At 39.3% G+C, this 27,199-nt stretch overlaps 1 protein-coding gene across 15 annotated transcripts in view; it reads left to right on the forward strand.

Annotated features, from left to right (window-relative positions):
• Positions 1-27,199, forward strand: part of stxbp5l (syntaxin binding protein 5L) — a 165,177-nt gene that overhangs the window by 129,946 nt on the left and 8,032 nt on the right. For 2 of the 15 annotated variants that reach the window (XM_042001705.1, XM_042001718.1), the window contains 7 exons: positions 2,152-2,220; positions 3,440-3,505; positions 9,699-9,836; positions 14,373-14,426; positions 16,996-17,175; positions 23,669-23,770; positions 24,932-25,171. In XM_042001705.1, coding sequence (XP_041857639.1) covers positions 2,152-2,220; positions 3,440-3,505; positions 9,699-9,836; positions 14,373-14,426; positions 16,996-17,175; positions 23,669-23,770; positions 24,932-25,171 — 849 coding nt within the window. The remainder of the gene's footprint in view (positions 1-2,151; positions 2,221-3,439; positions 3,506-9,698; positions 9,837-14,372; positions 14,427-16,995; positions 17,176-23,668; positions 23,771-24,931; positions 25,172-27,199) is intronic. The other 13 variants (XM_042001706.1, XM_042001711.1, XM_042001712.1 and 10 more) reach the window with 13 other exon arrangements.

Raw genomic sequence — 27,199 nt, forward strand, 5'->3', positions numbered from 1 at the left:
AATCAATCAATCAATCAATCAATCAATCAGTCAATCAATCAATCAATCAGTCAAACTTTATTTATAAAGCACTTTTCATGCTGGGGCAACACAAAGTGCTTTACATGAAAAATCAATTTATGCATATTAAGACAAAAAGAAACTACAAAACAGGAAAAAAAAGTTAGAGTTGCACGCAGGAACATGCATATATACACACAAAGCAGATACAAATGAAATGAAAATAAAATAACAAGATATAAAATTTAAAAAAATAAGCTTAAGATCAAATAAAATTTAGTTAAAAGCTAAGCTAAAAAGGTAGGTCTTAAGCCTTTTTTTAAAAACATCAACAGTCTCTGCAGCCCTGAGGTTCTCTGGCAGGCCGCTCCACAGATGAGGGCCGTAACAACGGAAAGAGGCCTTGCCACATGTCTTGGTCCTCACCCTTGGAACAACTAATAGACCGCTTCCAGAGGACCTCAGGGTCCGCGAGGGTTCATAATTTAAAAGCAAGTCAGATAAATAAGAGGGCCCAAGACCACTAAGACATTTATAAACTACTAAAAGAACCTTAAAATCAATCCTGAAAATGGAAAAGCAAAATCACAATTTTTATGAAAGGTTCAAACACTTACTTAAGTAATTTCTTATTATTTTTAAAGAAAACTTGATGTGCATTAGGACAGGGATCCCCAACTATGGTCCTCAAGGCCCACTGTCCTGCAGACATTCAGTGTTTCCCTGCTTCAACACACCTGACTCAAATTAATGGCTCATTAGCAGACTTGTGCAGAGCTTGCAAGAGAGAAGTTTAATTTGAATCATGTGTGTTGCAGCAGGGAAACATCTAAGACCTGTGAGATAGTGGGCCTTGAGGATCAGGTTTGGGGATCATTAAGAGATGTGAACAGAACTTTTCTACTTACACCTGACCCAACAAAGTTTAGATTACATAACTCTGCTACGGTTTCCAATCTGGGCCAGCAAAAAACTAAACCCAAGTAACTGGCAAGTGTCATTCCTTCTTTTTGTGCCTGTCCACTGCAATTGCTGTTATGTTTTCCTCCATAAGGTTTGCCTCCGGTAAGGAAAACTACTACTTATACTGAATTATGTCCACTAGGAGCATAGCCCACTCAGTTCTGGCAACACAGCGCAATCCAATTTTAGTCTGGTTAGTGAAAATATTTCTGATTCACTTTTTTTTTTGGATTTATTTATTTATTTATTTATTTTCATTGCTTTTTAAAACAGTTGCTAATTCAGTACAAGTTGAACGTCTCATAGCACTTGACAAGCAGCTTTATTGCTCACTAAATTCTCTAAAGAAAAAAAAACTCTCAGATTAAGAATTGGGAAACTTAATTTCATAATGTAGTTTCCTAATGATAGTGCACACCTATATAATTCTATACCTTCAAATTTTATTAAACATTCAGGTTGAACTTTTTTGGATTAACTGAGTGTTATATTTCATCAACAATAAATTTGTTTCTGATCAATAAAACTTGAAAGAATGATTGTGATTGTAGTGTATCTGTACAATATGTCAGTCAAATGTATTTTTCATAATATAATGATTTATTATTATTTTAACCATGCTCATCAAGACATGGTTTAAATGAATAAATTGCAACAAAAATGCTGTTTTATACAAGAAGCAATTAGTTGTCCAGCAGGAGATTTCTTTGTCATGTTGTTGGTGTCAGTAATGATGCGTTCCCTGCTAACACAGTGGTTTTTGTGCAAATTACTAATCACATTAGTGTTTCTGAGGTTTGCTGGACTAGCCGGTGTATCTTCTGTGTCCTCCCCTGACACTAACTCAGTTGCTGCTTGCTCTCACTTTCTTTTCCACTCTAAGCCTGTGTGTTCTTCTCTCTCCCCTCCAACTCCCCCACTCCCTGCCTTCCCTCCCGAAACTCCTTCCTCATCCCTCCCCTCTCCCTTTATATAACCTTACGTTCTTTCTCTAATTATAACATTTCTTTCTTTTCTCTTTTTTTCTGCCTCTTTCTCACCTTACTTACAATCTTGCCCCTTCTCTGTTTTTCTCTAATCTCCACCCACACCTCTCACTCCTTCAATTTCCCTTTCCCCTCCTCCTCTTCCTCCCACCTTTTGGTGACTCTGTGGCTGCTGATGTGGGCATGTGGGCCTGCCTGACAGAGTTTTGCATGCGTGGCCTGTCTAACTTTTATTCAGATTCAAAGAAAAGGATCCGTACATCCTATCAGAGTAAGTCGAGCCTTCCTACAGTAAAGGCTGGTGGGACTCGGTGTGTGTGTGCAGAGGGGATGAGGGGATGGGTGAGTGTTTTGTAGGCTTTGGTAGAGAAGATTACCATATGAACTGATGTGGACCTGTAGGAAATTGACAAACCAATGAGATGATTGGAATAAAATTTTATTCTGGAATAACAGCTGAAAAAAATCACCTGCATTTTGCTGAAGTTACTTTATTCCAGTCATGTCTGCAGTATGTCCTTTTACAGAAAGACAGGCACTCCTTGAGCCTCTTAAGTAAGGGCAGTCATAAATATTATATGACCCATCTGATGTATATTTTAGCTAAAGTATAGTTAGTGGGGTGAATAAAGCCTTGTCCATGGACTGGGCACAGAAAAATGTTTAATGTGTTCTTTTAGCCTGTGGTTACAAAGGAATTTTTTATGTAATACTTCAATAAAGGATTGATCAGAGCGCTTTTCAATGGCTTCAATCACTTGTACACCCAGTATAAATTATAGAAAGAAAATTAGCATTAAGACGCTTTCTGGAACCTTTGACTGAAGGGAAATAATTAAATCAATTCAAGTTTTTCAAATGTGACAACTCAGCAAGGCTGTTAATGACTCCATAGTGATTGCAGCTTAAACACCCCACAGTCCAACTGAAAGGAACAAAAAGTAGAAATGTCAGCAGATGTGACAAGAAGAATGGAGGGGGAATGATTTAATTTTGGCCTTGTGCTTGATGCATGTGATTTGAGATGATCCTGACTGGACGTGTGTTTGTTCTGTTCTGTGTTTTTGTGTATTCCACTTTATTGTGTGATTTGCACTACAAGATGCTTCATTTCAGTCCCATTTGCATCCAAATCAATTTGGTTGGATCCAAAACACCTATCTATTAAAATCAGATTGTAGTGCAGGTCACATAAAGAATCAGCCACTCTCCTCCAGAGGTAAAAAATTCATTCAAAGAAACATTTACTAAAGAAAGACAAAGTGTCAGCTGTTGATAAAAACCTTCATTCTCATGCAGTTGTAACCCTTACAATTAATAATGAAACACTGGGACGTTATCATGTCATGACAACTCAGATGTTGCTCTCTCTTGGGGTTTTGCGCGGCTGATATAAAACCAAACTGATTTCTGTTCAGTCTGCACATCATCGTTTAGATAGTCTGACAGTCTGTACTTCTTCCTCCTCCTCCTCATCTCGGCTCCGGCAGGCCTTACTGAACTCACTGACAACCAGCAGTCTGTTGACATGGAGAGAAGCAAGTCACCCACTTCAGGTAACCTGCTCACACACACTTATACACACACACAAACCACTGCCTAATCCTTCCTCCACGTACCGTCACTTTGAAACTTTGCTGGGATGCTGTTGACTTTAAAGTTGAATTACAGCTTGTGGTCACCTCACCCATCCCGAGAGCTTCTTCACACCTGATTGAAATGTTGCTTTGTGGAGGTTGATTCAGAAGGTGTAATATTTCTGATGCATCAGCTTTTCAGTCCTTCGATTTGTTGTTCTGTAAGACTGTAAGTTTTCCCAAAGGTAAGAAAGAGAAAACCTTCACTTATCATCATTCCATTGCCATGTTTACCTTAAACTAATTTTATCAAACAGCTGGAGGCCGTGGTGATAATTTAATAAGGTGTGGCAGTAACCATCGTGTCATGAAATCAGGGCTGAAATATCTGCTGGTGTTCTTGGAGCTGTTTACATATTTTTTTTTTATTTTACATCTATAATATATTGAAATCTCTTCAGCTCTTCTGTCAATTAAATATTTGTTAGCGTGTGAGTGTGTAGCCATGCTTGACTTGTGTAAGATGCTACAGGACAGATAATGAAAGAGACTCTTTTTGAGAGGATAGTGATGTGATGAAGCATATAATGTAGTCATCTTCTAATGTTTTTAGATGATGTTATATTCATTATCTTGTCACTTGGATCAGAAATATAGTGTTTCATAGAGACCACTGACAGGGGAGATTATGGAACAGAAGATACTATGATTTGTAACACAATAGATGGGAATTTTGTTGGCAGTTTGTTGAGGTCTGTGTGGATGGAGGGAAAGAAACGGGGATGCATAATGGAGTGAGAGAAGGAGAAAGATGAGAACATGTTCCAGCAGGTGCTTTTGTTAGGCACAAAAAAACTCTTTATCTCAGCAAATTCAGAGTTTTAAAGGTCAGAGTGTGTCAGCGTGTGTGGCTGTGCTAAAGAGACCGCCAGGCAGGCATGATGTGTCCACAAAGCCTGTCTGCTTCATGAGGCTTTATTTACCAATCAGTTCGCTTTACACCAGCTCAGGCTACTCGGCATTTAAGTAACATGATGCTTTGTGCTTGGTTTATAATAATCCTTTTAAGCACCTTTGCCCATTCCTGTTGCCTGTACCTTGAAGGTTCAACATATCCATTGTATCTGGTTTAAATATCCTAGCAGGGACAATCAAATCTCACAAAGCAGTGCTGCAACACTGGTTATAAACTTGGTAAGTTAACTCAGATTTTTCCCTCTCTAGATATTGCCGTTTTCATGCACAACATAGGCAGAAATCTCAGGGGGAAACCAGGGGAAGTGTGAAGCTTGTGAAGAGCTGATGAAGAGACCCTTGTATTTGAATCAGGTGTTTTGAGCAGGTGTAAAACAGGACCAGAACTGTGACATGTTGCTCACAAGTAACAGATACCTGATATACTGCAAAGTATGGAAGAGTATTACATTCACTTGGAAAACTAAAAACAAATCTTTTATTTTTCAGAATTAACAAGATTATTATGAAAAAAACACTGTGTAAAAATTATTAACAAACCATTATTGAATTTATGCACATATGATGAATTTTACTTTTCCCAGTACAAGCACTGTAAATAAAAAGACCTAAAACCTGAGCTAGACCAATAGTAACATATTTCAAGGTCTTAATTTACTGCAATCTGTGATACAGGAATACCCTCCAGAAATAGAATACAATTGTTCTTCAACAGCTTTTTGTCAAGTTCTGCACAAGTCTGTCAATGACTCATTAATTTGATTCAAGTGTTGCAGCAGGGAAACATCCAATATCTTCAGGACACCAGCCCTCGAGGACCAGGGTCGCTGATCCCTGAGTAAAGTATGCGCCACCTTGTTCTCCCATCTCAGCTGCACTTCACAGGGATCCATCTCTACATAGTCTGAATGCACTGACTGGATGCGTCCAGCAGGCCCAACGATGGGCTTTCCACCCGAACAACCACCAAGTCCCGAGGTGTCTACTAAAAGTTGACAATGAATGATGAATAATGAATAAAACTCAACAAGCGAGACATGTTGCAGCTTCTCTGGAGAAAATGGAAGCTTATCTTGTTTAGAAGTAGCCTGTGTGTGCCTCTCTCTCTCTTTTTAAATGATCTTGTTAATTAAAAGAAAAACAGAAAAATTCTTTTTACCAAGTGAATGCAGTTTGCATCTATAGCAAATTTTATAGAAATGTGTTTGAACAACCTGAGAGCTTTGGAGAAAAGAATCAGTGCTTCTGCAGACTTGAAACAAATTTCCATCACAGTGTGAAATCCGCTTGTAATATTTGCCTTGATGGTTAATTTGTTCTGCTCAGATGCTTTTTGATGAGAAGAGGAACAATTCAACAATATCTTTTCAAATCTCCTGAAATTGCACTCAATTTCTTCAACCTCTTAACAGACGTAGGGCAATTTGAAACTTCGCATTTCTGTAAAATTAATTACTACAATTTCTGGTGATCCTCCAGGGAAAGTGGAATATGTTTGACTAAATATATTTTGTCTTTGAACTAAGGAGAGGTACAGTGAAAACAGTGGTTGTTCTTCTCACAAACTGATCTTCGTGGGAAAGATATCATTAGCTGGTGATGAATTTAGTCACTGAGCATGTGGATGCCTGAAATTATGTCTTTTTTTCAGATATTCAATAAGTATAATGTTTGTCCTACAGAGTTTAAGCTTTTTGAGATGTCTGCTGACTCTAAAACACTTTATATAGTTGTGAAAAATAATTTAAAGGGATTTTTCCACTGCTGCTGCTTCCTGCTGCTCAACTGCCAACACTCTGTCATCACTCCTGTCTTGACAAGTAGTGACCCTGCTTGGCTGTACAGTACAACCAGGCTCTATCTACATGGGCCTACACAGGTCTGAGCCTTTGAATGACTTTAAATATGGCCCCTCACCTGAGACAATTATAATGGGAAAACCTCAGCAAGAGTTTCTTTCCTGTACAGTCACAGGGACACAAATGTGTTCTGGCTAGTAGTGGGCCAGTTGTCTGTGTGAATTCTCCCTAAGGAACATGGTCAGGTATTCCCTTATGAAGAAGCTCAAAATGAGGTCATACTTGATGCCTCCCAGTCACGTTGCAGGCTTCTTAGGAATCAAAGGGGAGAGCCAATGGCAGATTTAGACATTTGGACTGGATAGCTGGGTGTGTACTTGTGAATGCAAAACAAGCAACTTTGTAGAAACTAGCCAAGAATAGCTAGTACATAAGTGCAGACCTCTTTCATTTAAATACTGTATATAACACAGCCTGGGAGGATCTGGAGAATGTGGGTTTCTTCAAATCAGAAATGTTAGAGATTTTCCCTCATTCCAGCTGCTCCATTTTTGTATTAGTGTCACCAATGCTTGTTGATAAATATAGCACATTAGAAAACTTTTTTTCTGACAATAGTTCATGGCAAATAGCTTTTCCTGGGAGCCAAGGTTGTAATATTCTTGATTTTCAAAAATATTCAGCAGCTTTGTCATGGACAATGTTGCCTGGGCAACAGGGGCCTTTATTTTGAAAGAGGGTGGTGGGACATACAGCAAAGAGCTCCAGACCACAACCCAAAACCCAGGCTAGCTGCATCAAAGAGCTTCAACCTCTGCGTAAAGGATTTTCTGGTGGTATATCATACATCTGTTAAAAGGTGTGGCCAATGGCGAGTGGTGTTTATTTAGGCTGTTTGTCAATGCAGTGATTGTGGGCTTTTCAAACAAAAAAAACAGACATAACCTGACATTGTTTTTAATGATAATGAACTTTGCTTTGATGGATTGCTTATATTTTTCAGGATTTGTATTTTGGTTTGCTCTCATATGTGTTATTCTCCGGCCTTGCCTTTGAGCCTCTTAAGCATACCATAAAAGCAGAATTACAGAACCAGGTCAAGATGTTCTTTTCTGCGTGGCATTGTGTCTCTTAGTGTTATAATGTGGAGTAGGTCACGATTATTCAGTCTCATCACAGGGCTGTCTTTGGGTAAATTAAAGAGATGGAAGAAGTGAAGAATTATGGAGAAATAAGGGGCATACACAGTAGGACACAGTGTAAACAAGTGTATGTTTGACTGTAACATTTAGCCAGTGAGGGGTGAATTGCAGGCTGTTGGAACAGTAATCAAAATAATTATTCATATTTTTTGTCTGAAAATGTTTTTTTCTGCCTAAAATCCTCCATATCCTCTATATATATTTAATTGGTATAAAACAAACTGGTTATGCCTGTAGTCAAATAAGGAGGCACAGCTGTCCTCTGCTTGACAGGAAAAGAGCTCATGGCTTGTTTTCTCTTGTTGGATATCAACTGGCACCTTCTCTGTGGCCATTAGAGGCTCTGCATGAGGTGTGCTGTGTCTGCCCCTGCAGACAGCTTATTAAGAAAGCCAGCCAGCATCCTGAGGCATTCTGTGTCAATGACTGCAGGTATATCTCTTTTTTTTTTCCTTTTTCTCACACAAATCTTTTTTCTCTTTTTTTGACCCAATAATTAGCCCTAAAAATTTTGATCATCGTGCTCATGTTTATTTTACGTGTGTTGTGAAGTTTGTGTTGTGTGACAGTTATGTTACCTTTCCTTTGCCACACATACCTGACTCATGGTTCACTTGATCCAATTATGAAATATGGACTAACAAGATGACATGCCAGAGATTGTAGCCTGACCCAGCAGGATATATTTAGCACTGGTATTATATCTGAAACTACCATGCAGCTCAAGGTTTGATAAAAAAAAATTAAATTATGGGTTTTAAAATAATTATTTTTAAATTGAAAATCTCCTGAAATTATCCTGAAACAACAAACCAAAACACATGTTTAGATTTAGATCAATAATGATTACTATTAGACATAAAGTAGCTGTGTAGCTACTTCCTGTCCATCCACGTTAAATAACAAATTTAACCTTTTCAGTTAAAAGCGGTTGCATTTTAGGAAACAACTGCATGCACAGTTGACACAGATTATGCTTTCATCTCAGAGACACCCAATGAGATGTATATTGTAAATTTAAAGTGGCAGTAAGCACGTATTTGCTCTAACTTATCAGTCTGAAGTAAATATTGAAAGCACAATGTAATGTCTGCAGAGAAATGACACAATTAGCATAAAGATAAGCGTTGCTTTCACTGTGCAGTTTTGTCTGTTAAGTTCACAGCACAAAAGAAGGCAGTCTGCTGTTGGACAGCCTGGCATTTTCATAAAATGATAGCAACCCAGTTTCTTATTCTCTACATAGAATTTTCATGTGTCTGTAATGGATTAAAAGAATGAAAAGATGCTTGTTTTTTCCTCCCAAATGAAGCTATTACTCTCTTCATCACGTTCTCCTCTTACTTGTTTCTTGATCAGAGCTGATCATTTAATTTGTTGTATTGAAAGAATAGACTCTTGAGTTTTAAAACACACACAGTATAAGTATTTAAATGGACTGGTCAAAAAATATCTTTAGTTATCAAGTCTCAATCCAAAGCTGTAAGATAAGATTATATGCATTTCATGAATCTTTTCATGCTGGAGTCCCCAGGGTCCTCCAAGCTCAAGATCAGAACTCTGCAGTATTGGAGTAGCTAAAGTGGTGCCATTACCACCGGCCATGTCACAGCGACAGTCTGTCAGCAGTGCAGGTCTTGCGTCATTGTGCCTGCAGGTTCCAGTCAGTCACACTTCTGTTTTAGACATCAGGATAATGATCATGAGCACAGGAGGTTTTAAAAAAGAAGAAAATTACTCTTCTTATTTCAAGAAACAAACTGTATTTTTGAAGTAACAATCACATGATTAATGGAGGATGTTTGTTAAATGTAACTGGAGGGTTGTGGTGGTATGTTTTGGAGTGAAATTAACTTCTAAAAGTTGACTTTAAGCACCAGCAGGTAGACTGACTGGCTGTATGGAAGTGGAGGAGACAGTAAAGGTAGAATAAAAAGATGGATGCATGATTCGGAGTTTAGAAAAAGTAGTGTTTGTGCTGTTATTGTTGATTGTAGTAGTAGTTGTGTTTGTTGTAGTATTAGTTTTGCTGTTCTTCGAAAGACTTCTGAGTCTGCTGGTGGAATGTTGTTGTTGAATTTATTATTAACCCTTTTTGCTTTCATAGCCTCTCAGATGTTTCTTGCCTATTACATGCAAGTCTCTCTTCTCCCCAGTTCACCCAATGTGTTTGTCTCTTGCTTGTTTCCCTGAAAGTCTGTGTCTGCTCTGTTGACTCTCCTGTTCCAGTTCATTACCCAACCTCCCTTCACAATGACCCACGCGTCCTGCCAGAGCCTGTGGCCAGTCTGAGAGCCAGCCACTGCAGTCCAGTCTTTTACTTACTGGACAATGGTAAGAAGAGGGATTACTCATGGATCTCAGCCTCTTCATGGACACCTGCTTGTGGTCTTCTTGAATGGCAGTAATGCAACAAGATGAGAAGGATTGTTAGATTTTTGACAGGTTGTGGTTTTGATGTTGCACCTTGCATGCTAGCTCTGCTCCCGCACTGTGAGTAACACTATAAAGACACGAGAAGGCCAATTTGTCCTAACATTGGGACATATCAGTAGTTTATCGTTTGAGACTTAAAGATAAATTAAAGTGCACAATCAAGCTGTAAGATAATCACAAAACCTTTATGTATATTATTTTAAATTGGACAAAATGTTCATTTAGTCATCATCAGAGTAGAGGCAGGCAGACAAGGTCATCTGCAATCACACACACCATCAGTCACAACTGAATGACCGGTTGCTTGCAGTGTAAACCAGCTTACAGGGACTGTGTTGCTCAGAGTTGAGTGTGTGTGGCTGCTTTTTCAATGTGCTCCGTGCTTTGTACAGATGACTGCTGGGTGGTGCATTGTCTTGCTGGCCCAGCTACAGTGATATTTGTTGTATGTGCCAGATCTGGGCTTTGTCCTTGGGTCTTTTCTCATTTTCCAGTAACTGTGAGGCAGGTGGGCTGACGAAGAGGAAGAGAAAGGGGTTGTATTCCAGCTGGATACTCCCCCTCACTCGTTGGTGCCTCTAGTGCTTCATTCTCTGTGACATTTATCATCGTCCCTCCTCTAGAATCACTCATCTTTGTGGCTAAAAGGCAACAAGCTCCTTTACTGAGCTGTAGTGCTCAGGGTCTCATTTTGTGTGTCAGTAAGCCCCCAACTTATCTTGTCCTCTTGGCTAACATTCATCATGGTCTTGTCTTTTACTAACTGCATGGGGCCCTCTATGAGACTAGTTGCAGTGCTAATGGACAACAGCTTGCTTGGTGTGTCCTGTGTATCAGTATTAATCTAAGCATTGTTATCACATTACCCCTATTTGTGAGGTCAGCATGTCATAGAAAAAGGCATTTCCTATGCAAAACATTAAAACAAAACAAAAGAATAGGACAACTTGGAGATGTGACATGAACACAACTGCTATGTTGTAAGAGCAGCAACCAAAAGATAAGAAGACCTGGGCCTCGTCAAAAGGGTTTTCATGATAATATATTTGTATGAATAGATAAAGCATTTGCCTACCATTGGAGGTAAAAAAAAAAAAATGTTGAGTGAACGGAACAGCACATATTAAATGTTGGTTTTTGCCTCAGGCAAGTGTTTTATCTTTGCAGGGAGAGAGAGAGTAGGCACCTCCTGGGTCACAAATACAACCTTAAAGATGCCACTCACTGAATAACAAGCAGAAGATCATTTATGTCACCACTGCTTTGCATAGGGAATACTTGCAACTGAATTTTGTAATAATGAACAAGGTTCTGAGGTCACAAACGGGGCTTGTTTGTGTTTTCAACAACATGACAGAGTTGGGCTAAAAGTGATAAGAATATATATAAATAACAGAATAATATTGATGTGCAATGCTTGGAATGAAATGGTCATGTTTAGATAGAAAATGGAGAAAGCATATATGGTGTCTTGCAGTAGTATTCACCCCTAGTTTGTCATTAATTGACTCTAAGGTTTAATGATCTGTGTTAATCTAAGTCTGTTGTAAAGCCCCAAAGTCAACATCATTAGGCAGGAGGCACAATCAAAACCAAGGAGCTCTCCAAATAAAGTTTTAGAGAAGAATGTATTAGGGTTGGGTCACAAATGAATATAAATGAATCACCAACTTTGAATATCTCCAAAAACAGTATTAAAGTTATTATTAGCAAATGGAAAGAATATGGGACCATAAGTAACCTGCTAAGAAATGCAGACCATCAAAAGTCACGGACCAAGCAAAGATGGCATTGATTGAAGAGCTCACAGAGAAGCCGACGGTAACCCTCAAGGAGCTGCAAAGCTCCACAAAAGAGACTGGATTGCCTGTTCCCTAGAATACTTTAATTCAGTTAAATTCTGCTTAGTTTGTTTAACACAAATTCACAACAGATTCATCTGAAGGCACTATTAAAGCTTCAGTCCAATCCAATTATCTATCCAATTAAATCAATTAAAATCCAGTTAAAACAAATCCATGTTAATACAAAACAAATTGACAGAAAAAAAAAATGTTCAATGAATTTGATTCAGTCTCTCATCCCGACAATGCATGGGGCAGCAGGACACAGTGGAAAGTATCAACTCTCTTTTAACAGAAAGGAAAGCTCCAGCAGAACAGAGGCCATCTGCCTTGACCGGTTGGGGGTGGAAGCTTTAAGCTGTGTTCTCCCCAAAGCTGGGGTAGTGCCAGAAAAATAGCCACTGCTTGGAAAAAAGGACAGCGAGAAAGAGACATCCAAAGGACTATCCACACATGTAGTCAGTGTTGGGTAAACCAGCATGTGTCATGATCCCAAGAACATAATCCCCCACTGTAAGGCATGGTGGTGACAGCATCTTGCTGTGGGGGTGTTTTGCATTGCCAGAATCTGTAAAAATGGTCAGAACTAAAGAGATGATGGGTGGTGTTGAATACATGCAAATACTTGAGTAAAAGTTCAACCTTTAAGAGATTAGGTTAACCAAAACTCATTCATGTGTCTGTTTTTTTGTCTTATTTCTGATTTGTTTCACAACTGAAAATATTCAAAGTGGTTGTGTTGGTGAAATGATGCAGAGCCCAGCTTGTAAAGTAACAAAACAGGAAAATAAATAAACTAATTAAGAAGGGGTTTAATACTTTTTCAAGACACTGTAGGTTCAGTGAACATGCAGTAAAAAGTGATGCTGTAGTTAAAACCCCACGTTAATGAGTCATAATACATGCAGTGTTTAGTTGGTTATTGTTCATTTCACACAGAGCAACCCCATGGCTCCTTAGATCAGTCCCACCTGTTTATTTCGATTAGAAATTATTTTATGAAGTGTTTGTGCAGCCACCGATCCATTAAGCAGAGGGACCATCTGTGTGTAACAGGTTTATTATGAGAACATTTTTCCTGCCATTGTGTCTTTTAACAGTGCACATCTTATATGGCTGCCGCAGCATCTGGTCACCAGGGTTTATTATGGAAAAGCACACAGAGCTCATCTGCTATCTCATTAGGAACACAGAAGTCTGCCCCTCTTCCTGGAAAAGAAAAAAAAATGGGCCGAAATGAACTGATTGAAAAAATTCAATTGTGGCATCATACCACCCCAGTTCCCTCTGCAATAATAGAATTTTTCAATATCTTCTCCCTTAAAATGACCTTTTGATTCTGAGCTACCAGCATCATCCTTTGTAATGAAAAAGACAAGAAACGACATTGAGTAGCTACACTTTCTCATCCTGTTCAGGGTCACAAGGGGCTAAAGTGTGTCCCAGCTGACACTTAGCAAGAGATGACATGAACCTGGGACAGGTCGCTGGTCCATTAAAGGACTAACGCAGAGACAGACAACCTTGCATTCTTACAATTATGTCAATTTAGAACATTAATTAACCTGTGATGCTTGTCCTGGGAATGAAGGAGGAGGCCAGAGCACCCCCTGGAAAACATACAGGCAAAATGATAAAATGACAGTAGATTTTCTTTCAGCATCATTGAAGTCCTTAGCAACCAATCAGCTTAAATTCTACTGTTATTTTATTCTTAGGTGTTTGATTGCAGAAGGAGTGAAAGCTCAGGATAAAATCTTTGTTGATTCCTTTGATTAATATTATAAATCTAACATAGCACTAAAATGACCAGAACAATAATGAAAATTAAAGTCATAGTCATGTCATTTTCCTCCTGGTCATTAAATAGAGAAGACATCATGTAAACATCATTTTGTGTTTTTCCACATGCCAACAAAGAAACAAATACAAATATTGCTTCTTTTTTTTTCCTTATTTTGAGGGAGAAACTGACTCATAGCACCTCAAGTTGAACCTTTGCAGTTTTCTACTTACTGCAAAATGCTTGCAAAATGTTTTATCAACTTATTTTGGTTGCCTTCAGTGTCTGTCTGTGATTGTTGTATCGGCACCTTGTGGTGTCACCCTGTTTGTTTATTTGTACTTTTGTGTCAGATATCCCAGGCCTCTGAAAAGCAGATTTTACATTAGAATAGGAAAAGTATCCACAGTGAGTTATTCTTCTTGCAGCTCTAACAAGTCAGTTTGCACTCATAAGTAGTTTAACAACAAGCAAAACGATATTGACTGTGACTGACTGTGAAGTCCAGTGGAGAATATTTGTACACCGAGTCAGAACAGGACATTATGGATCCAGCAGAAATAGCCTAGAAGACTGGCCTGGGACAACAATGGAGCATGCAGTTTGAAATATGCCTGCTGTGTGCAACTGCACCGATCTGCATGCTCTGGTTTGTTGTTCATTTAAGTAAATGCAGTTTTGTTTCATTTTTCTTTTTCTTTCTTTTCAGTTTTTCAGTGCTTTTTTCCTTATGGTTTAATTTTTTTTTTTTTTTTTTTTCCATGGAAGGGATTAACTGGTTCTTTGTTTCCTATTCTTTTGTTTCAGTAAAGGGGCCCGGCAGAAAGTTAAGTCTGCCCACAGATCTTAAGACTGATCTTGGTACGGTAGGCGAAAGCCAGCAGTTTTCACTTAATTTCCTTTTGAGTCTTTTAGTTTCTGCTTTTGACATATTTTCTAGAATTTTCTGTTGCTTTATTTATTTTTTTTTCTTCACATTTCAACTTCAGTTTCTGTTTCACTCTCTTTCCTGTTCAACCAGCCCATGAGACAACTGGCCTGAAGTGTTTGCCCATTTTGCCCCTTTAATGTGATTTTGTTTGATTTGAATCTTCTGTGTCTCTTTCCTCTACATTTTGCAAGTGTTTATAAAGGTGATTTGCGACTCATGCCCATATCTAGATTTGAGGCTATCAATCACTTTATCATGATCGGACCATCTTCTGATCCCCCATTGACGGCCTTGCTCTGCAGTATTGGATCACTCACTGCCTTTCTCATTGTAACTGGATCATTTCTCTCTCAAACAGTCTCTCTTCCATTTTGACTGGATCATCTGCATCACCGATATTATATTAAGCCTCTCTTTGCCTCCCCCACCCTCCATCCCACCCAAGCATCTCTAACTGCTGCATAAACATCACAGTCTCAGGTTTCCCTTTGCTCTTCTTCTGCAGTGTCACAAGCAAAAAGTCTGCTTCTTTAACATAAAATGTGCTTGTGCCTACTTATTTCTGTGACTTTCCTCATTCACTAACTTTTCTTTACATAACAGGTACAGAAACAGTTTGTTTTCAGCAATAGTAAGATCAACAACTTAAGTCCAAATTCCAAAAGTAATTTTTGAAGGAAATAGGCTTAATTTTAAATGCCTCATTGCTAATTTACAGTGGTTTAATTAGTGGGAAACTATCCTCATTAACCTCATTAAATGTTCTGTGAGGGGCAAACAAGGGGTAAAAAAATATTTTAAGTAGCTGTGGGTTATAATTTCAATTTTTTAAAAAGTGAGTGTAATTTGTTTTTATGTGTCTGTGCTTTGGTGTGGATGTGTGTACAAGTCTGTACACTCTTGATGGATATGTGTGGTACTCCATGAGAGGGTTGCATGTCAGAGTACAGTGTCATCCTTTCTGCTGTTTACCAGTTTCCTTCAGAACATTTTGGGGCAAATGGTTGATTTACTGCGTCACTGTGTGAAATTCATAATAGCTAAAGCATTAAGGTGGACACCGCAGTGCAGTCATGTGGCTTCACATTAGCCCAATATTACAAGCAGTGAAAACTCCCCAGACTGCCTCAGTTCGCCCTGCTGTGAAACTGGGTAAGTGTCGCACGCGGACTGGGTAGCACCCTAGAGTTTTTCATCTTCACTTTGAAACTCAATTATCTCAGTGTGAGCTAGCTGAACAGGGGGACTAGTTGTGGCACAACAGAAATATGAAATGATGAGAGGATGGTGAACCAAGGACACAGTGTACTGTGTTAGCATAACGCTCACGCTTCATGAGCGGCCAAATACAAGGAAATCAGAAATTAAAGAGGAAACAAAAAAAAAAAAAATGAAGGAAAGCAATTTCATTAGACCTTCCTGTCAACAACAAATGCTTTTAACCTTGGTTTTACTGCCACAAGGACATCATTAAAGGATAGAGCAGTGTTTTATTTACTCTTCTCTCAAGACGAGGAAGAATAAGAGTACAAAGGCCCAGGTGTTGTGAAGCTGTTAATTATGTTTGTCTCTGCAGCTTTTTCTTTAACTAAACCGCACAAAGCAAAGAACAGCGCGGAACACATGATTCTTTTTTGTCACATTATTAAGATTTTCTTGTAAACAAATTAATTTGCTTGCATATGCTCAGTCCCACAAGCACTCACATATGCAGTCCTTTAGAGGAGGCCATGCAAAGCCACCATTCCAGGGTAACCAGCGCTTTCATGTCAGTATCAATTGTAGATGACTCTGTAGCTCATACAACTTAACTAATTTGCATTAGAATAAAGGAGCATATAATAGAGGTTTGATATTGATTTTTATTGCTTTGATCTTCACTTGAAGCTTTGCCTCTTCTGTCATTGGCTTTTAATAAGAAATAAACAGCTTCTGCTAAAAACAAGGTTTTGTAACAAAGATAAAAAGACGCAAAGTGGAGATGAAACAAGCCTGCTTTCTTTTCCTTTTTTTTTATCACATCTCTTTCCTGGCACCGACTAGATGAAGCTGCACTCACAGTTTTCCTCTGCACTTTCCTTTCTTCGGCCCCAGCATCTATTTTCTCCTCCTTGCACATACTTACTTCAAACCGCTCTTTAACTCTTTGTCACGCACTCTCCCCCTTTACCTCACTGTCATTTTCTTTCTACTTGACAACTAGATTTTAACATCAGCTTGCCCTTCTGACACTGTAAACTTCTCCATCTTCATAAGTCATGTACTGTAATGATCAGTCTGCATTTTGTAAATAAATTGACACGGTTTTCTTTTAGGCTGGAAAAATACTTTGCAAATAAGCTAAATTCATTACCCGTATTTTAAGATTTAGTTCTTTGCTCTTCCTTTTAGACTTACTGGCTTATGAAGATGGACATAGCAGCAGTGGATTACAGTATATTTCAAAGTTTAATCATCTCCCTCTTTCTGTTGTTTGCTAATGCTTTGCCGTTGTTACAGATCATGTCAATGGACATTGCACTAGCCCCACCTCCCAGCCCTGCTCGGCGGGGAAGCCTCGCATTCCGATGGGTCCCGAGGGGCCACGGCTTACCCGCAGGGGTCCTGGCCGACCACCTTTCCGCAAGGCCCAGTCCGCTGCTTGCATGGAGATCTCTTTGCCTGTGTCCCACACTGAAGGTGTGTGCTTGTCTTCCCAACTCCCATCCCTAAACCTCCATACCGTAACCATCCCTCCCAATAAGTGCATGTAACCCTCTCTCTTTTGGGTAAGTGGGTTAAGGCCTGAAACATAGTTACCACAAAGCAAGCACATGCTAATGCAAGTTAGCAGCATAAAATTGGGAATTGTGGTGTAACTTACAAGAGCAGCTAATGTGCAGTATGGAATGCAGATCTAATAGATGGTGATAGTCTATATTGTTTGTAAAATCCTTCCCCTTAAACTCATAGCTCAGTTAAAGTTTGCTAACTTTTGCAAAACTATGCTGAACTGTTGGGTTGTACACTCCTCTACATATGGAGTCAACAGGACTGGGGTTATAGTAAGATTGTTCTCATGTATTTTTCAAGCTGTATTTCTAAAAAGTGTTTAAAATATTGGGCAGGTTGGGTTTCAAATTCATTGTGCCTTGTATGGAAGTCTGCAGAGAAGCGCTCTCTAAGTATTTGTGGCCAAATAGTATGATAACTTGTGCAATGAGATATCATGCACAACCATCATCATGAAGACGAACGTAGCCAGACAGCATCAAATAGTGAAATATATGAGCTGTAGAATGTTAACACAATTATACATTGCCATTTAAACTGGATTTCTGAGTAGAGAAATCTCAATCTTGGCACAATTTATGACCCTTTTTTGTGAACCTGCAAAGTTTTGTACATTGAGGATATATCTTCTATGCTAATTTTTATAGAATAGACGGTATAGCCTCCTTTACAGCCTTTCCAATACAATAAAAGTTATGAATAATTTAGCATTCTGTGTGACAGCTGTCACATGAGCTGCAGTTAATAAAGTGTGACAGATGTCTGCAGCAGTCTGCTGCAGAGTATTGGCGTTTTGTTTAACTTAACACAGTGATATCTACCAAATCAGCGGAAGTCTCTAACTAAAGCATCAGTAATATATTATTTTGAGTGATAGGACTTTGACCATTTGTCATTTGAGCACAGAAAGCTTGGTGTAACAATAAAACCAGCAATCTTTATGGTTAAAAAGAGGACCGGAGCTCTGTTTAAAATGCATGTAAAGATGTGGCTACACCCTGAACCAAGATGTTAGCAGATCAGCCACAAGAGAAGAGCTGCTTCACATGAACTGTTTCATAGCAGTTCTTTTGCTTCATAATTATTGTCCATTTCTGCAGCTTGCATTAGCATCACATCACCTCACAACTTTTAGAATGCAGGCTCTGCTTCTTTTGAATGCAAGAAACAGCCCTTGCATCGAGCGCCTCAGTACTGTTGCTTGTGTTGACCATGTGCCAGGCCTGATGGTTGGTGCAGTGTTAAGAGATTTAACCAGTTATTTTCTATATCCACAGAACATTTTTATTTTTCTTTGCACTGGTTTTAAGTTTGTATTTAGTTTTATTTGATTTGCTGTGTTTTGATATTTGCTAGATTGGTGATCTAAAGTATAATGGCTATCTTATCTGTTAATTTTGTTAGCAGAATTTGGGTGTGTGAGTTTCTTTTTTAATTATTCTTCTTGAAAATCAGTGAACACCACACATAAGGTACATGTGGTGTGGCCACACCTAACAACTTCCTCATATTACACAACACCTCGAGCCGAGGGATGAATTTCTTCATATGTTGCCAGTCGAGTTACCAGCTGATTGTCAAATCACCCACAAATGTAATGTTTCTTCCAACATACGCTGACTCTGACTTTTGAGAAAAAGGACTGACCTAGTAGGGGTGTCATTTCCCCATGATCAGTGTGGAAATGTTTGTACCCAAGCTTTTGTGTGTGAGACAGAAACAGAGTGTGTCCCTGTGTGTGTGTAAAGGTCTCAGAGTATTTGTTTGTGATCAAAGCTAAAACATGATTTGATTTTATAATCAATTAATACTAACATATGAGGGCTCTACTTTGTAAACCTTTTGTCTTATGTTCAGTGTTTTATTCCTAAATGCAAAATAAGACATGCTTTAGTTCCCCATTCGGTATATTTTCTACTTTTTATGCACAAAATAAGCAACAATTAACTAAAAGCCAAAGAGACAATAAGAAAAAACACTGTCAAGTAAACACTTCAAATGCCAGCAGTGTAATTTTGAGATGGAGACCTCAGAACTGACACAGAAAAATGGTTTCTGGTGAGATTGTAGAGCAACATTTAATCAGACGATATGCTTGAATCTGTGCACTTAGTCTGTCACTGCCAGGCTGCAGACATCAAGACAAGATGCAGGACATCCACTGACTTTGAGTAAACAACATTCTCCCACTCAGACAGAAACAAGAGGCACATTTTTCAATTTTACAGGACTCCTGACATTGCCCTGTCATGTCAAACACCTTATTTATTTATTTCACTTTCAAAACAACATTTTCTTATAAAAAGTCCCCCCAAAAAACTGACTAATTTCCATGCCTGGAAAACATGCTGAAGCTATTTAAAATAGCAGTGAGGGTGTTAGACACTGACCAAAGAGACAGCAAGGTCTGGGGGAAGATTTAAGCTGGTTATCCATAAAATTGGCTAAAGGTTGATTGACCCTGTAGGCAGACAAGTTGTTTAACACAGCAGTGCTCTAATTTAGATTATAAATCTAATTTACTGTCTGGCTGTACATTGGCAGGAAACAAACTAGCATGCACATCAGTCAAAGTCTTCACGGTCATCATATGTTGTACCACTGACACTGCATTGCTTCTCATAGAGAGTAAACTTCTGGAAGGATCTGGTACCTTGCATTATACACTTCATGTTTTTTGTTTTTTGTTTTTTTTTTTTTTTCTTGTTTTTTTTTTTTTTAAAGCTCTCCCAGATCAACCAAACGTCTTAGTCAAGTCACGAAAGGCAAATCACCCCACAGGAGATTCATTGTTGTGACAGTGCCCTGCAGTAGTGACCCTGCACTAACCAAAAAGTAACAGCAAATGTTGCCAGTAGAAAGTAAAATCACGCTACCAAATCACATGCTCTTCAAGTCTCTGCTGTCTTTAACAGTTATAAAGATTTGTTTCTTTAGTACAAAGCTTAAAAAGTTTTCACTAACCACAGCAATACAAACTAATCCAATAAAAAAATCATGCCTCAGTGCTGTTTGTTAAGCCGAGGCTCAGACTTTTACATCAATTCTGCAATTAGATTCACACTGCCATCCTCATCAACCTCATTATACAACAGTGACCTGGAACCAAGAGGGAAGCAGCTTATTAGCATAAGCTGAATGTTTTATTAAAGCCACCGCCTGTGTTACAGGTGCATTATCAGTCAGACGATGGTGGAAATTGTTCTTTTCCACCACTGATTTAAAGCATTTATGACCTCTGAAAACATCAATAAGAAGCTGCATACCAGACTTCTCAAGGAATTTAGCGTGAAAAATTGCAAAAGTGTGAATGATTAGCATGATCATGTCACCCTGTTTCGCCTGACAAGTAAGAGATTTCCAATGATTGCTATGCTCAAACTCAGCCTAATGTGTCACTTAAATTCCCTCCACTGGAATCTATTAAATACCTTAAAAAGTCATTTCTGTCCATCAAAATGCCATTTTAAGAATGTATTTCCATGTAAATAATCTATTAATAGTTGGGATGTAACTCTTCATGCTTGACTGATATAATAACGCAAATTTAAGAATCTGTAAATAAGGCTCAGATCTGTCTTCACTGCTCACCTGGCTGCAGCAGCTCACCTCTGTTCAGACTTTCATCTCTGGTTGACTAAATAAGCAAACAGCCAGTTGTCCTTGTTGAATTACAGTTTAGGAATACGTCATCTAACCAACTCACTGTACACACAAGTTAAAGGCAAAGGCTGGCCTTTAGCTATTTTTAAGAAACAATGGCTCAGAGAGAAAGTTGGAGGCGACAGTTTGTCTCTTTTTTTTTCTTTGCTTTCTCTCTTACACTACACAACCTCTGTCTCGGTGACAAACCCCCAGCAACACTGCACATGTGCATGCAGCTCATCTGTGTGTGCTGCTGCTCATGTCTTTCTGTCATTGCCTGAAAACAATGCTAATTCAGAAAGGCATGTCTACAAGCCACTAAAGAAGTATTTTCACTGCAGCAAGCTGAGATTGTACATACATTAAAGATTTAAAACAAGGCCTCAAAGCAAATGTTAATCATTAGTTTGTCTTTTAGGTTCACCAGTTTGGCCTGAAGAAAAGTGCTAAAAATTCTGTATATTGATCCACATCAAATATGCACAGAAACTGCTCATTTAGGATAATGAAAAGACAATTTTGTATACTTCAAAAACCCTTACAAAACCTAGTTGATTTACTTCAACCTAAAGTGAATATGTTAGGAAGTTAAATTACCCCTGCATGCATTATAGAGACTCCGACCAGCCATGCTCTGCATTCTCCATGATTCCTTCTCTAAGCCTTGACCTGGAAGTAATGTAACAACAAGAAAGAACCACAAGGTATGGTGGGCATCTCTTTTGTAAAACCATAAAGGATACAATACCTAAAAAGACCAGTAACAATGTGTACCTTACCACTGAATAATTATGGTGATAATTATCTGTTAGCTATGTCGTTAGCAGTCAGAAGGAGTCTGATGCTAAGAAGCTGAAAAGATGCATAGCACTACCTACTGTTGTGCAGTTGGACATACTTCGATCAATAAAGCAATTCCTCCTCTTTGTTAACCAGAACAAGGACGGTACAGCAGCTTCGTGTGATGGCTCAGGGTGTGCATGGAAGCATACTGACTTTGCAATGAAGGGGAAGAGTTACAGAACTTACAGATTCTAAGTAAAAAAATGTTTTACACTGGTAACTATGCAAAGAGACTTTTTTTTCCCAACAGACCTTTGGATATTCTGTATCTGATGGCTACCTTTGGCACTGTTGTGTATCAGCTGCACTGGGTTACCACAGTGAGGAGCCAGCAGGATAACTGGAATAATTAAAGGTCAACAAGCAGCGCGAGAAATGAGGCTGATGTTAATGAGGCCTGCATGCCAGGCAAGGAGACAGAGGAGGGAAATGACAGACTTAATGTATAGTAAACATTTCCCTACTGCCCATCTCCAATTAGACAAAGCATACCTTAAATATTAAAGCTGCAGTTGGGGGATCCTTTTAAATTTTTAAACAAAATTGTTAGTGGACATTTAGGAACATTTAAGGTTGGAGGAATGTGTTATCAGTTAAATTTGTTAATAAATCTAGAAAAAAAGACAGGTTGTTTCCCTTGAGTTTAACCTCTGTATGACATAATCAGTCTCATATTGAAAAGACAACACACTGAAACATTTTTTGCTATATCAGAGCACAGAGCTGAGGTGATGTTTGGACTGGCTTAAAAGATGCACAAGAACTCAAAAATTCCACAAATCAATGCAAGATGGAAGAAATGCAGAAACAAGCCTGCGAGTGCATGGTTCTGTGACACAAAGCATTCCTGTCAGAGCTCTTTTATTATTAATTTACTCATTTTAATTGTTTAAAGGTTAAAATACAAAGTCAAAGTTCATCAATTCCCAGTTAAAGAAACATCCAAATATATCCGTGTATTTTTTTTTTCTCTCAAAGTAGTAATCAGTGAGAGATTAAAACAGGATTCAAGCGTCCTTCTACATGTTGGTCCTACTCTTTAAAAAGGTGTATTGGCTGTATGTGTACGTATCACTGTTTTAGCTTTGACTTTCTCTGTCTCTCTACTTCAGATTGTCTGCCTTCCATTATCACTTTGACACCATCTCGCCTGCCTCTGGCACCCTGTAAGGGGGGCCCCCGGGGGTCCCTGTGTCCTGTCAGAGTACCACTGTGTCTGACTTTCATTAGCCAGCGCCCCACAGGCTTTGCCACACAGCATAAACACACCCCAGCGACACACAGCGCTGCTGCCACCCAGACATGCAGCAGAAGGATCTATTGTGTGCTTGGTTTCCAGCAGCTTTGTACAGCCCTGTTAGCTGAACTTTGGATGAAAAGAAATCCCATTTCACCTATTTTCACTTCATGTGCCTGTTTTGTAAAGGCTTGGGAAAATGCAGCGTGATCAAAGAAAGAAACATCAAAATTGCGGTTGTCACACAGCAGTGCTGTACAGCAGCTCTTCACCAACCACACTGCAGTGTGCATGTAAGGATGCTGTGTCAGAGTAACTCATAACATTTGAATTGCAGAAACCTCCTACTCTTGCCAACTATGTTTAGATAAACAGATGGCGCTTATCAGAGAGAAAATGTATGCACGAATGAAGGTTGCGTGGCCACCAGAAACATATCCGAGCCATGCTATCTGTGTATTTATTTTTTTGAAGCTATCTCTCCACACTCAGTTGCATCTTTATCTCTTTCCCTTTCTGTCACTCTCTGGTACTGCTGTTCATCTGTCCGTCTCATCTATTCTTTGGCTTGATATGCTCCTCTTCTGTGTGCGTGTGTGCGTGTGTGCTTGTTTCTTTGGGTCATTTCGGGGTGTGGTTTGTTCTATGGGGTTCATTGTGTCGGGGGCTAAGTAGGGCATGCATCCAGGAGGGCAATGCTTCAGCAGTTACATGGAGTCACTATGTACTCCCATGACGAGCACCACACCACCACCTCCTACTGCTGGAGTGAGAGAGGTAAGGGGGCTTCGGCCACAAACACGTCTACTGCTGTCCTGCTGACTAATTTACGTTCGTCCGTCCGTCAGTCAGTCAGAATGTCAGTCCGTTCTGTGGCCCTGTGTCATCCAAAACATGCCTTGAATTCCCTTCATCTTGTCCTGGACGTCGTGGGAGAGCTGGGTGGGTGGTCCTATTTATTACAGCAGTGCTACTAAATCTTTCCCAGGCCCTGCACTTCCTGACAGAGAGCGGATTGCATTATTTAGCTGATGCACATTTTATTTTTGTTTAGTTTATGTATTAGTTTCAACACTTCCATTGTTAGTTTTCTATACTAAAACATCAGTAAAGGAGAATTTGCTGGTAGATCTGGTTCTCAGAATGATGCAAAGTGTTACTGAGAAACGGATACATGTAACATCTGTCGAGATTTAATTCACCCTAACTCAATAAAGTCTACACTGGGCTTTGCACCCAAATGCAGTTGCCGTTGCATATAGTCCAGCTTTGTGTAACATCAGACTGGCAGTGCAGTACTGCACATTTCCCCGCTCTGAATAATTCAGAAATGCAGCAATACAGAAATACTTTCATGATGGAGACTTTAAGCACACAATGGAGTACCTGAATGTGTGCAACTAAATGGAGTCAAAGAAGGTTTTGGATTTGGTGCAGCTGCAGATGTGCATACATCCATGTGTGTGTTGGAATATTGTCAGTGAGTAAAGACCAATTTAGTCTCAATGAATGCAAAGCTTAAAGGTGTGTGTTTGTGTGTTTGAGGGAGACTATGTTGCTGTCCAGCTGTCTCTTTGTAAGGATTAATCACATTGATCCTCCATGTATCACATCTATCCAGTGGCATTTTTGTTATTGTGTTTTACATCACCAAAAGTTTGTAGAAAAAAATGTTTTTGAATTTTAAAAATGTACACGTCTTGCGGCTCTTTTTTCCTTACTGTATGCCTGTTTTTCTTTTTAACCGCTTGTCCTCTCATACTTTCATTCTTTCTCTTCAACCACTCTGTTACTGTTGTCAATGATTTTTACCTTCAACACTTTCTCACTCCTCTTTTCTCTCACCGTCCTTCCTTCGCCATTGCATCATGTCTGTCTCCTCTTGCATCTTCTTTGACCGTGCCTTGCCTCCGCATCTGGTGGCGGCTGCTCCTGCAGAGAGTCGTGAAAACTCCTTCAGCCGCTCACGAAGTTCCAGTGTGTCCAGCATTGACCGGGACACTAAAGAGGCTGTCACCACGCTGCAGTTTGGAGAGTCCTATGGACGCAAGAGCGATGCCTTCCCCACCCCGTGTCTGTGGGTGGGCACTAGCTTAGGCGTGGTCCTTCTCATCCCCATGTCCATACCCAATGACCAGGAGGAGAGGATGGAGGAGCCTGTTACCATTGGCCCTAGTGGTAAGTAGGGATGATTATCAATGTCAGCATCGCTCATGTGCTTGTTTTTGGTTTTCTCATTCAATGTAGCACTTAAATCATCCGGTTACAGTGTTTACTTGTTTACAGCCCGTCATGTGAATGCTTGTTGTGGCAGTGTTATCAGTGTGCTCGGATTTTACATCTTATATTGCAGTGATTAATATTTAAAAGAGCTTAAAATAGCTGTCAGCCTGTTCAACACCAAAATCAAGACAGTGACATAATACATGAAGGAAGGCAATAAGTCATAAAATATTAACTGGATGCCTGATTTATTATTACTTTAATTTATCAGCATTTTGATTTATTAAATCACACACACACATAAACCTGTTCAGGTATGAATCTTTAATGTTTGAATGTGCTTTATCAAAGTATAATGAACAGACTTACAATCTAAGTGGGATTGAACTGATCAACTTTTTTGGATATGTTTAGTATAGTGGAAATAATCCCTGGATTCTACTTCCTGTGGCAGCGAGACAAGCAAAGATAAATCTTTCACACAATTTCTGTATCACACATAACATTTCAGAAGCTGAGCATCTCATCAGCTGAGCTTCACTAGTCCTGTTTAGTGGGGAAAATTGTTTATTTTTGTGGTGTCTGATGAATCTGTTGGAAACCTTCTATTGTCAAAACTCCCAACAAATAATGTCCACACCTCTGCAATGTTGCTCTTCATGTAAAATGTATCTGGTGTGATGTAACACTGTGTTTTCCAATTGCTGAATGGCTTGTTACGCCTTGTTAAATCCCTGTAACCAGTAGATTTCTGGCCTGGTGCCACAGTAGTGATGTGATATAAGACTGTGAGTCTGCAAATGGTCTTTTATTTCAGAAGTGGAGCTGATTCTATATGCTATTTTGGTGTCTGATTTCCTGGCTGAATCATTCTCTCAAGATTATATTTTTTCAGCATGAGGAGTGCTGAGCCATGTCAAGGTGGAACCACAAGCACTGTTTGGAGCAGCGCTTCGCAATTCGGTCCCACAAGGGCTGCAGCCCTGCAGGTTTTCAATGTCTGCATGCTCCAGCACACCTGATTCAAATTCAAAGGATCCAACAGCCCATCAAGTTCTGCACGATGACTTGTTAATTTGAATCAGGTGTGTCAGAGACATTGAAAACCTACAGGGCTGCAGGGACCAAACTGAGTGGCCCTGGTTTAGTCTCCCTGATTAACTCTGGTGATCAGGTCGTGGTTTGAACATAATGCAGCCACACTGGGTGGAATCCAGGGGTCAGAGACTGAGACAGTGGGAATAATTTAACTTAATTTAAACATTTATTGAGGGGGTTTTGGGTCACTTGGAAGAAGCATATTAAGCTGCAAGGTTGATACTTAAGTAATGTAGCATTACAAAGTCCATATGATGAATTAAGTACAGAAATTATGTGAATACAAGTAAGTTTACATCTTTTAGATCTTTCATCCCTGCTCTTACTCCAAGATGTGAAAAAAAATGTCAGGTTAATATGAAGGAAGGGGCTCATTTCCTGAGGAATTAAGTGTGCTATGTTATGCTGTTAGAACAGTTTAACTCATACATAAAGGACATCTGAGCCTCATTTGTTTGACTAAAATAGAATTTGTAGTTTGTGAGAACTTTGACGAGAATTTGCCATTCATGATTAGAGCTTCACCTCAAGAGCTCCGAAGTTGAAGCCTCACTGTTTTTGCAGTCTGACTAAACAAAGCAGAAGCAATCAAACATGCAGCAGTCATCCAGAAGCCCTGGTGTGTGAAGAGAAAGGTCATGAATTGGAAGGAAAAAGTTAACAAACCCACAAATTGTGACTTTCTGGAGCAGCACTTGGTCTCTTGAGACTAAAGAAGCAAACTTGTAACTGGTAGGACAGATTCAGTCACTGGCAAACTAGTCGGAAAGGGGTTATTGAATTTTCCGTGGATTGCCTTTGAAGGCATCAGTGTTTTCTAGTGTATGTGATAATTATGGATTACTTACAGCAGCAGCTAATATCAGTTGATAGGGTATTGCACAG

This window comes from Melanotaenia boesemani, chromosome 12 (genome assembly GCF_017639745.1).
Source record: "Melanotaenia boesemani isolate fMelBoe1 chromosome 12, fMelBoe1.pri, whole genome shotgun sequence".
Taxonomy (NCBI): Eukaryota; Metazoa; Chordata; class Actinopteri; order Atheriniformes; family Melanotaeniidae; genus Melanotaenia; species Melanotaenia boesemani.